This window comes from Myotis yumanensis, unplaced genomic scaffold (assembly GCF_028538775.1).
Source record: "Myotis yumanensis isolate MYYU_CA2020_CCGP unplaced genomic scaffold, mMyoYum1.0.hap1 SCAF_3, whole genome shotgun sequence".
Taxonomy (NCBI): Eukaryota; Metazoa; Chordata; class Mammalia; order Chiroptera; family Vespertilionidae; genus Myotis; species Myotis yumanensis.
The window spans coordinates 161,257,450-161,269,834 of record NW_027223754.1 but is presented as its reverse complement, the minus strand read 5'-3'; the positions used below and the strand labels follow the sequence as shown (position 1 = coordinate 161,269,834).

General features: G+C 38.7%; 1 protein-coding gene and 1 non-coding gene across 4 annotated transcripts in view; both read right to left on the bottom strand.

Annotated features, from left to right (window-relative positions):
* Nucleotides 1–12,385, bottom strand: part of CBX5 (chromobox 5) — a 40,346-nt gene that overhangs the window by 13,948 nt on the left and 14,013 nt on the right. Inside the window, exons 1-3 of one of the 3 annotated variants that reach the window (XM_070410086.1) lie at nucleotides 9,391–9,470; nucleotides 6,873–7,051; nucleotides 2,387–2,573 (exon numbers count right to left, since the gene is read on the bottom strand). In XM_070410086.1, coding sequence (XP_070266187.1) covers nucleotides 2,387–2,573; nucleotides 6,873–7,009 — 324 coding nt within the window. In that variant the 5' untranslated portion in view covers nucleotides 7,010–7,051; nucleotides 9,391–9,470. Of the gene's footprint in view, nucleotides 1–2,386; nucleotides 2,574–6,872; nucleotides 7,052–9,150; nucleotides 9,471–12,385 lie in introns of those variants that run through there. The other 2 variants (XM_070410085.1, XM_070410088.1) reach the window with 2 other exon arrangements.
* On the bottom strand, nucleotides 7,535–7,670 carry LOC139007915 (small Cajal body-specific RNA 11). The gene has a single exon (XR_011471041.1). It is a non-coding gene; the product is annotated as a small Cajal body-specific RNA 11 (non-coding RNA).

The window sequence follows — 12,385 nt, the reverse complement described above, 5'->3', positions numbered from 1 at the left end:
CTCAAAAACATAGCCCTTTTGGGGAGCTCTTAAGGGGAGGAGGTTCCCAGATGTGCACACAGATGCTCACAGCTGGAATGCTGGCACATGAACTGAGTCGTAAATCATAGCTGGCAGCTGAAAACAGTTTGCCACATAAGGAGGGAGGGGAAGAAAAATGTTCAAGCTGCTGAATAGGTGACGAGGCGAGGAAAATGCAAAAATCATCACACAGGCAGTAATCTTAAATCAGGCATAATGCCAACTGACAAATTTCTTCTGCAGTGGTCAAAAGAAAGAAAGGCAATCCCCTCCTGTACCTTTAAAACTTACATCACCTATCTTCCTAGCTGCCTAGATGACAGCCACCAGCGCTGTTGAGAATGCTGTCGGGGCCCCAGATGAACATTACAATATGAGGGACGAGTGGGGACTGTTTTCAAGGTCGGCAGCATCAGAACCTGGCCTAGGAACAAAACTCTGCTTTGGCCAGTAGCTCTAAGCCAGATTGTTCCTTTTTAAAACGACAGAAACCTCAGGTTGAGGATATAAACACTGTATGTCACAAATGGCTAGTTAAAGTCTTACGCTGTGTTGTTTTCGGTCTCTTTACTTAGCTGGAGAATTAGTCAAATGACAAAAGCCAGAATACAAAGGACTAATAAAAAAAAAAAGAAGGTCCTTTGAGGATATCCCTTTAGGTTCTTCAGAGCCAAGTCCAAAGCACCTGTTGCTGGTGTGACACATAGGATCCTAATTCACAGGTAAAAAAAAAAAAAAAAAAAAAAAAAGAAGGTATTTTAAGTGTACACCCGAAACGTATATATTAACCAAGGTTACCCCAATAAATTAAAAAAAGAAAAAACCAAATCTTAGCTCCTTAGAGAAAGGCATTCTCAAATTCTTTATCAGCAGTTTATTATAACGATATAGTTTATCACAATGATATACACACCTCACCAGAATAGAGCAGTTTTAAAAATAAGGTAAAATAAAATCAATGAGGGAAACAAATAAGGAGACAGCCACAAACCCAGAGTCCTTTTTCACTTGCAGCCTCCAATCTTTCACTCTTATATCAATTCTTTTGGGAAAGCTGGTCTCCCATTTTCTCTATGGAGACCGGATCCAACCCACAGAAATGAAATTTAACTGGTCTGGGGTACATTTTTGGCTCTGGAGGTTTTTAAAAGCACACTCCCCACACCCCCGTGGTTCTAATGTACAGCCAGAGCTGAGAACTAATGCTCTAGAAAGACAGGTATCCAAGTAGAATGAAGATAAACAGGGATGCTTATGACAGTGATGCTAGAAGATTCAGAAGCAGACTTACGCTTTTATTTTATTAAATTTTAAGGGTATGATACATCCTTCACCACAAAACGCTTCATGACCTTGAAATAAAGGAAAGGAGTGGAAGCTTGAAGGGGGTGTATATGTATATGTATATGTGTGTGCACTGATGGAAAAGATATAGATGAAAAAAGAGGCAATAACACTGCTCATGCTGGTAACTTGAGATCTAAAGCAGCTGAATAAAACCAAAATTTTATAAACAGACTTTCCAAACTGAACAATAAAAAGATTTCAAAAAGAGATGAAGCCCTGGCAAGTGTGGCTCAGTTGGCTGGAGCATCATATCGTGCAACAAAAGGTTGTGGGTTTAGTTCCCAGTTGGGGCACATAACTACATTTCGGGTTTGATCCCTGGCTCTAGTCGAGGCGCAGCCAATCAATGTTTCTCTCTCATATTGATGTCTCTCTTTCTCTCTCTCCCTCCCTGCTTCTCCTTTCTCTCCCTAAAAAAAAAAAAAAAAATGAACATGTCCTTGAGTGAGCAAGGATTAAAAAAAAAAAAAAGGATGAAATTAATTTCTTATGTAAAGTACATAAAAATAAGATCTAAAGAGAATATACATGTCAATGAACTATAAACTTTAAAATGGTTAATTGTATACATGTGAATTTCATCTCAATGAAAAAAATGAAAGAATATAAAGAACTGAAAATAAGGGACTATCTTTGGAACAAACGAAAAAAGAAAGTAAAACAGTAAATGTTTTAAAGCCCTTTTCTATTCTTAAAATTCACCAAAAACCATTCCTCTTTAAGACAGCTTAGCCTTGCTTGGAGAAGACAGACAGTGGCCGAATGTTTTATAGGGATTAAATTTTGCCACCTTAATATAATTCAGTGTACATATATTACATTTCTCATTCAGCCAGGAGGGGGCGCTGTAGTTAATCAACATACCTCCCTGGAAGCTCTTTTGTTCAACTATTTTACCTTGAAGGCCATCCTTAGAACAGAAATAAACAAAATGAGGCTCTTTTTAGGGGGGGGGGGGGGGGGGGGCCACGGGGAGGCAAAAGAATAGTTTGTGGGAAAAGGGGGAAAGAAAACTTACCTCTCTCTTTTTTTTGGATTTGATATCATCAGTACTGTTCGAGAAACTGGATTTCCTCTTGTTAGTTTCTGACTTCTCCCTGGGTTTGTTATTTTCACCCTCCTTCATCTTCTTATACTTTTTCATAAACTCAGAAATTAGCTCAGGGCAATCCAAATTTTTCTCAGGTTCCCAAGTATTGTGCTCCCTGGACAAGAACAGAGAAAAGAATTAGGGGGGAGAGGGGAGAAATCTAATGCCTTAGTTTTAAAAGGACAAATAGACAAAAGAGAAAGAGACCCTACACTTAAAAGGAACAAATTTAATCCTAGGAATCTATCCAAGAAAAAAATGAAAAAAATTATACATCCACAAAAAAACTTGTACACAATTATTTATAACAGCATTTTAATAGCCAAAAGTTAAAAACAACTCAAATGTCCATGAACTGGTGAATGGATAAACAAAATCTGGTATATCTATACAATGAACTTCTATCCAACAGCAAAAAGGAACACAATACTAATTAGTACACGCTACAACATGGAAGAACAAAACATCAAAAACATTATCTAAGTGAAAGAAACCAGATGCAAAAGTATATATTGTCTGATTCCATTTATATGAAATGTCTAGGAAAGACAACTTGAGACCTTTGAAAGAAAGCAGATCAGTGGTTCCCTGATGCTGGCGTCTGGGTCTTGGAATTAATTAGATATGGGCTCAAGGAAATTTGGAGAGGTTATGAAAATTTTCTAAAACTGGAGTGTGGTTACACAGTTCTATAAATTTACTTAATAAAAAAATCATGAATCATTTATTTTCAATGAATGACTTTTACAGACTGTAAATGATACCTCAATAAAGGTGTTAAAAACTCAAATATGAACTCTATAAGTGGCAAAATAATGTGATTTCACACATACAATCATCTATGCAAATTGTGAGAGGACAATCTAATAAATCATACCCCCCCCCCAGTTAAATATGTTACTTATATCTTGAAGAAATGTCAACAAAATTATTGGAGGATTGGAAATCGTTATTCAAAAAAAAAAAAAAAAGGCAATTTCAATCATAAGACTCAGAAGTAGGAATTGGAGTACATTAATTCAATTGTCTGGATTCAAGTCTACTGTTACTAGTCATTCAAAAATATATTATTATATTAATAAGCAAAATAAATAAACCCAAACTAAATAATTGGGTCTAATTAAACTTGGATCAAGGGAGTCCTATTGGGTTATATAGAAAGGACTAGTTTATATTAAGATACATCTGTAAACATATCAGAGAAGCAGTTCCTACAATACTTTCATTGACTTGGGAACATTATTTTATGTCCTACCCATTTTAGATATTTTACTGTTTTTAAAATAAGGTATTTTTAGGTAGGAATGGTTTTGAACACATGACATAACTTGATTCAGGTAAGAAGCAGAGTGATGAAAAAATTTGAGATATTTACTCTAGACTTAAAACAACTTTCTGCAGGCCAACTGGTGTGGCTGGATAGTTGAGTGTCGACCTATGAACCAGGAGGTCATGTTTCAATTCTCAGTCAGGGCACATGTCTACGTTTCGGGCTCGATCCCCAGTGTGGGGTGTTTAGGAGGCAGCTAATCAATGATTCTTTCTCATCACTGATGTTTCTATCTCTCTCTCCTTCTCCCTTCCTCTCTGAAATAAATAAAAAATATATATTTTAAAAAAGATATTTGCAACAACTTTAACATAACACAGAAATATCTGCGGCTGCTATTAATGACAAAGTCATGGGTATTTCTAATTAAAAAAAAAAAAGAATGAGACAAAATTTACTTTTAAATCATTTGAGCTAGAACTAGAAAAGGCACTCGTTCATAGCTCCTTTTCAGCCAAAAAAGATTCTGTACACAATAGCCTTCCCCATACCCACAGACCATATAGTTTACTATCCCAGAAGAAATTAAGGTACCAAAATCAAGAGGCATGACAACACTAGATGTAGGGGTAGGAGAGTCTCTGTTCACAGCATGGAAGGCCAGTCCTATAATGGGATCATCCCTTTTCCTACCACATTGATAATGCTGTTTCTACATCAACCAAGGAAGAATCTGACCACTGCCTCGCAAGCAGTAGGTATTTAGTTGTAGACAATGCTGAAGGGGCAAAATTCCAGTCTTTAATAAAATCCTGGGCATTTCTGACAAATGCTTAATCTGTCTTTTCCTTTTCTATCTTTCTTTAGAAATACGAAGGGTATATTCTGATTGTTGTGTTACCTACCTTTATAGCGCTCTATGTGACAGAGATGCTAAGCATCCTATAATGCACAAACTATCCCACTTAAAACAGTGCTCAAGATAAGAAAATTTGATTCATGTAATGAAATAACCTTATGTTCCAAAGGCTCCTGATTCATACCTTTGTCCAAAGATACGTCAAAACATTGAATCTTTTAGTATACTTAAGCCTTACACTTTAAAGCTGTGATGTTCAAATATGGTAGTTACTAGTCACATGTGACTCCTGAGCACTTGAAACATGACTAATCTGAACTACATGCTATAAAATGTAAAATATACATCAGATTTTGAAGACTTCATATGAATAATGTAAAACATCTCAACAATTTTAAAATTAATTATTGTTGAAATAGCATTTTAGTATGTTGTATTAAATAAAATACTAGTATATTATTAAAATTAATTTCACTTTTCTTTTATGTGGCCACCAAAATATTTAAAATTACACATGTGGTTTGCATTATATTTCTACTGGATATTACCACCCTAAGGAGCCTAAACCATGTCCTATCAGTTCACTGGAGTTCTGAGAAATCTATTCTTTGTTATCAGTCATCCTGAGAAAAGAATTAACCAGCAATTGAGGCAAAATGCCTAATGATTACTAGCTTCACATATTTCACCTTTCAAGCTACTACTTCTATGCTTCAAAGTATCTAGTTCTATTTATTCCAAAGAAAATAATAACCTACTTTAGTACTTCAGCATAAAACCAGTTACTGCCTAACAGGCATTCTGGCCATCACTTTAGTATCATCCTTAAAGCTGACTTAAAAAGAAGGTTTTTAACTGGGTATTTTTCTTTTTTAAAATATATTTTTATTGATTTCAGAGAGGAAGGGAAAGGGAGAGAGAGATAGAAACATCAATGATGAGAATAACCATCAATCGGCTGCCTCTCCACACCTCCCACTGGGGATTGAGCCTGCAACCTGGGCATGTGCCCCAAACCATGACCTCCTGGTTCATAGGTTGGCACTCAACCACTGAGCCATGCTGACTGGGCAAATGGGTATTTTTAAAAAGTAGAATGATAGGTAAAGGAATAGATGGATAGGTTACATTAAAATGTTTATTGTAGTTGCCCTGACTGGTTTGGCTCAGTGGATAGAGCGTCGGCCTGCGGACCGAAGGGTCCCAGGTTCTATTCTGGTCAGGGCACATGCCCAGGTTGTGGGCTCAATCCCCAGTGGGGGGCCGTGCAGGAGGCAGCCGATCAATGATTCTATCTTATCATTGATGTTTCTATCTCTCTCTCCCTCTCCCTTCCTCTCTGAAATCAATAAAAAAAAACCCACAACTTTATAAAAAATGTTATAGAAACTAGATGTTATGTATCTGAGTGTTCACTCAATTTCTTTGACCTCACTGTACATCTGAAAATTTCAAAAATAAATACTTGGGGGCAGGGGGTATGGTGAGGGGACAATACACGGGACTGTGGCCTCATATTTAAGTATCATTGTGATAAGTGCTTTAGCTCAGTTGGTTAGAGCACCATCCCAATATGCCAAGGTTATAGGTGTAATCCCCAGTTAAGGCACATACAAAAGTCAACCAATGAATGCATAAATAAGTAGAATAACAAGTCGGTGCCCCCCCTTTCTCTCTCTAAAATCAATTTTTAAAAAATCAAGTAACAATAGAACAGGAAGGAAGGAAGGAGCTTCATTTTAGGGCAGTTCTGAGATCCAGGGATCATTTTGGAAAGCTATGGGCTATAGAATCCATGACGATGACTAATACTTTATCATCTTCTTCAACGTATGTATTTTAGCTTAGTTATATCCAAAAGAATAGTAAAAGTAACAGTTTCTACTTATGTGTCAGGCTCGGTATATCTACCCAACATCTCTATTACAAGTATTATTTCTTATCCCTATTTTACTGAGAAGAAAAAAAAAAAGATTAAGGAACTTAACCAAGGTCACCCAGCTCACATCATCGTAAGTGGTGGCATAAGAATCTGAACCCAGGCACCCTGGCTCCCAAGTCCATGTTCCTAACCAATTCATTATACTGCCTCTCAAAAGCATTATCATTAGAATACCAACTCCAAAGAAGGGGAAGACTTTGTTTAGTTTATTGCTGCGTCTTCTGACTCTTAGGAAAGGAGTGCAGGTGGGGAAAGAAAAAGACAAAATGGTGGTGGTTCATGGGGAAATAAATCAAAGGTGTCTACCTCCGCAGAGTCCTAAGGCCTAAGAGAAGGCACTTACTCAGAAAAGCCTTTCCACTTCAGTAGATATTCCACTTGCCCCTTAACCACACGCCTATCTAGCACCTTCTCCACGACGTATTCCTCCTCATCCTCTGAAGAAGAACTGTCAGCTGTTCGCTTGGTTTTCTTTCCCATGTCGCACGCTGTTCCACCTGAAGGACTAAGGCCACTAGGTTCCTGCAAATGGGAAGGACATAATAGTCAGAATCCATGTGAGGAGTTAAAATTTGTCTCTTCTTTTTTAAAATCCTCACCTGAGGATATGTTTATTGATTTTAGAGAGAGAGAGAAACAACAACTAGTTGCCAGGCCAGTGTGGCTCAGTTGTTAAGTGCCGACCCATGAACCAGGAGGTCACAATTCGATTCTCCATTAGGACACATGCTCAGGGTTGCAGGCTCGATCGCCAGTAGGGGGCCTGCAGGAAGCAGCTGATCAAGGATTCTCTCTCATCATTGATGTTTCTATATCACTCTTCTTCTCCCTTCCTCTCTCTGAAATCAATAAAAACATTTTAAAAAACCAAAACATCAATATTCGATTGTTTCCTGTACCCTCCCCAGGGATCAAACACGCAACCTACGTATGTGCCCTGACTGGGAATCGAGCCTGAAATATTTTTGGTGCACAGGACAATGCTCCACCTACTGCGTTACCCAGCCAGGTTTCTCATCCTTTAAAAGCCAGCCCTATCCTCACGGAGGCCCTCCTAAACTGAGAGAGACCTGCTGTGCGTTGTGCTGGACTCCCATTACAACTGAGCACAGGGGAGCAGAGAAAGCATAGGCCAGGACAAGTTTCTGTCTCTTCTTGATGAGATACAAAGGGTATAACGCAACTGCCAGGTACCCTTCTCTCAGGCCTTGAACATTCTACATATGAATCCTAAGAATTTAATGAAAAATGGGTCTATCCCCATTTTCCCAACCACAACTTTCTCTTTAACCAACAGGACCAAAATTAGATGGCACAACTGTCTAACTCCTCTAATTTCAGATTCCTAAAGTCAAGTAGTGTGATATGTCTGTCCTGGCTACTACTGTAATTGTTTACAAGCCAGAAACTAAAATAGAAATGTGGAAAACCTGCAGTTAAAAGAATCATGATAGATAGAACCTTTCCCTCTATAGTAAATAAGGTTCGTTATAAAACTGAAAAAAGAAAAGCCACCAAAATGTAACTTTCTGCTCTGAGCATCTTGACTGGTCAGTCTCGTAGCAGCACAAAAAAAAGGCCTGCACAGGCATCTTTCACCACATTTTCAGTGACTCGGTACATTTCCCTTAAACAAATTGAGCTTGTCTCTTCAGGGCATCCATCAGCTCACAATAGCAAGACATCTCAAACACACTGAGCCTCCTTTTTCATTTGGGGATGGGAGGGAGGCAGGGAGGAGAAAAAAAATTTTGTCCTAAAAATCAAAAGTAGTCATTGGATTGCTCAGTAATTCTCAACGCTCAACTAATACAAATAGTTAAGGAGGTACCTCGCCTCTTAACTTGAGTTGGCTTCAGGCCAAAGAAAGAGGAGGAGGAAAGAGAAGTCTGGCCCCAGACTCACATGAACATGAAGCCTCAAAACACAGAGGAACCATTCATTGGCCCAAGGAAAGCTGAAGGCAACACAAATGGAAATTGAGTTAAGCTCAGAAATATGCACAACCAGGGGGTACTCAACAGAGAATCTAGTTTTTTTAAATTCCCACGTTGTTACCATAATCATTTTTAAGAATACTTCTTTAACCATGTTAAATGGTGCCTACAGTCTGGATTATAAATTAGCAGGAATTGTTTTCTTAGCTGAACTCCATATTTATCTTTAAAGATTTGTTTCAGCAATCTCTATAAAAATATTTCCATCTTGACCAGACCATTCCCAGAATTAGGGAAGGTCACTACTAATCTCAGAATTTTGTTCAGGCCAAGTAGCATAAAAAGTTGCATTTAATTTACTTCAAATAGCAAAATTTAAGGAATTATTCCAAGAGTAAATAGTTGGACACCGTATCTTCAGAACTTGCTAGCAATAGGTCTGCCCACCAAAAAAACTGTCTGTACTCATTACTGCCCTGTAATAAAACTAAGCTCTCATTGAAATACTTTATTTGGAAGAGGAGGTGGACGGGAGAATGTAAGTATGGGGCTTCAGAATAATTTTTCAGCTTCAAGAAAAAAAATATCTGATTTGATTTATTTAAAATTAAAATAGCCTCCGACCTCACCAGAGACAGGAAATGTCATATTCCAGGGAGAGCACCCCACCCCACCCCCACTCACCTTGGAATTTCCGGGAGCTGAGCAGTTTAGTTCAGAGCGCTGGGGTTAAAACCAGCCCTGGGTTAGATGCATGCAGTTAAGCATTGTGGCCATGGCCTCCCAGCCTCACGAGGAAAAACAAGGATTTACATATGTGTTCTTCAGTTTGAGGGAGAAAAGGGGAAAATCTCCCTTTACAAATTCATGCAGAAGGGGCTCCCCAAAGGGAGCAGATGAAGGGGGGTTCTCTCCTTTACCTACCGGATCGCCCCACTTCTTTCTTTCCCTCTGGGCTAACAGGAGGGCCTCCCCTCCCAGATCTGGGGCTTGGCGGGCAGGCAGCTCCCCCGCCCCCACCCAGCTGCCTGGGCGCCACTGCGCAGCTGTCCCAGTCCGTTGCCATGGCAACTGGCAGCAGTACTAGACTAAGAGGGGGAGAGGCAAACTGAAAAGTTAAAAGCCTTAACTTTCCTTTTCAGTGAAGACTGGGCGAAGAAATTGGAAGGTACCTACCTTAGCCTCAATAGCTCAAGGGAATTGGTTCTTGGGTTTTAAATCCAAAACTTGTGCTTATTCCTAAAACCACTGGAAATTAATCAATAGCATTTTAAGATCATCCAACAGGATTATAGCTCAACTGGAAGGGGGAAGGGAAAGGCTAGGTTCCTCTACAACAGAATCAGTGCAAACCACCCATCCCCTAATCCAGCCCACCAGAAGCACTTTACACAGGGCCTCTTCTACCATCTGTCACTGAACAGTTAATTAAAATGGCTTGGAGAGTATTTGGGATACGATATAACTGTCCTTCTTTAAAAGATTACCAGATACAGAAACAGAACCCAGAGCCTTGAAGCACTACCGAAGAACTTTTCAACTGAAATTATAGATTGGAAAAAAAAAACAAACAAATAAAAAACAAAAACAAAAAGCGTAGGGGAGAGCAGTCCAACCCCAACCATTACTGTTAAAACCGCTTCTCACTAGTTGTTCTTGTAATGTTATATAGAAAATTTTAAAATAATTACTACCCATCCAAAATATATATAACTAAAAATTATATAGATACCAATAGTCCCTATACTTGAGAAAAGAAGGTCTGAGACAAAGAAAAAATACCTAGAAACCTGCAGTCCCATAAATTTGCATTTCTCCTGGTCCTAAAGAACATTTTAGAGAGCTCCAAAACCCTGCTCTGCTTTATAGATACTTGTCTTTAGAGCTAGAAGTGGCTGCCGTAGGCCAGTAATAAAAAAGGGACAAAAAAAAAAAAATCAACCTGAGGAAAAAGCAGAGAATGATGATTATTTTGGTTATCAAACAGAAGAAATTATAGGGTATGACAGCAAAGCAGACAAGTTTTCAACTACAGATTTTCTCAACTTTGAATGAATCATCATGATATCTGAGTAAAAGTTGCTTTTTTTTTTAACTTTTCCTAACTTTAACTTCGCAGCTAAGGGATGAGAAGAAAAATATTCCAAGGTGTTCTAAATTAAAATTACAGCAACCAGAGTGAGAGAAAGAGAACATTAGTCTGGTAATAGCTGTGGACCAAGTGTGAGAAAAAACTTCTCACATTTCCTATGTATCCGTTGGAATTTAGTATTAATTTCCAGGTGGCTATTTCTGTGATTATCCAAAAGCGAAGTGCAACAGAATCCCAGGAGACTTCGCATCTTATTTACACATGAATTTTCCAATCTACTGCCCACAGCTAATCACAAGAGGAGACATTCCTTCCTTAAGGACTCTACTTGTGCCATCCCAGAACCGGTCCTGTTTCACCTTCTCCCTTCCCCTTTGTCTAAAACTAACGTAAATCCTTTCAGAACAATTACATCTTTCTCCTCCCTGATGTATAAAAACGCTTGCAAAACTCTAGGACAACAGGCATGTTGTCTCTCCTACCTAGCCATGCTTCTGGTGGTTTAGACACCAGGCCCCAAGACCAGTCTTTTTTTTTTTTTTTTTTGCTAGCAATGGCATGATAAACCCATTAAAAAAAAAAAAAAAAGACTTGCTTTAGTGGAAACTAAATTTTTTTTGTTTAACTGGTATATGAAAATAATGCCAAGGAATTAGATCAGTGTTCTGATTCTGTGATTAACTTGCCAAGTGTGATCTTGAGTAAATAAATTTTCAATCTAATCCCAGAATCACTAAAATGGGCCAAATAAATCCCCACCACCTACCTCCTAGGGAAAGAGTGAGCTTATGTTGAAACCAAAGAGCTGTTCAGTCCCCTAAAGAGAAGCTTTTGTAAAAATATTATAGGGCCGAATACAACAGCAGCAGGAAATATGACCTTCCAAATTCCTAAGCCATTAAACCATATCACATATGCAGTAACTCCTGCAGCTCAACATGTTAGACAGCAAGAAAGGAGGAACAGTGTCCCTGTTAATTAGGCAATGGTAAACTAATAAACCTTCAGAGAATAGATAGGTATGTTCTCTCTCAAGGGTAAAATACTTATTCTTATGCTTTAAAACTCAAAAAAGCAAAGGAGATGGCAGAATGAAAAGACTAAATAGTAATTCTGTGAAGGGATAAAGGACAGGAAAGAAGATTAACACTTTAGCAACACTATTCTTTCAGGGGGAAAACAAGTGAATTCAAGGAGGAAAGGGACAAAAATATTCTGGAGTCCACCCTTCTCGCTAAAATAGCAAGGACTAAAGAGCCAGATCAATTTCCTCCTTCCCACTCTTAAGACCTGCCTAAAGGGCACACTGCTGAAGTCCCTTATTCTTTGGGAAATGGGTTTTGTAACAGCTGACAAATCAAATTGGGCCTGATGCCAGGAGTCAGAGTCCAACCATAATATTCTGTAAAGAATGGCATGCAATTGTCTTGTAAATCTCCTGGACAGTCACAGATCAGAAGCTGGCAAGGATGACGACATAGTTCTGATGGAATGTGTCTTATCTTAACCTTGAAGTTACAGATCTGCTCAGGAGCAGCAGTAAGAAATGAGAAATGCACCCTGACATCGGAGGGGACATAATTCTCCTTTAGACAGTGCGACCCAGTGTATTAGGGTCAAATGAAACACAAAGCCAGACAGACAATTTAAGGGCTAGAGCCTGGACCAGATAAAGCATCAGGACTGGTGGTTCAAGCTGAGCTTGGGAGGAGGGAGCGTTCCAGTATGAGAAATGAGACATGGCTGGCAGGATGATGGAGTGATTATAGTAGAACCCCAATACTACGCAGGAGGAAGAGAGGATAAGCCTCTGAATGCAACCTTATC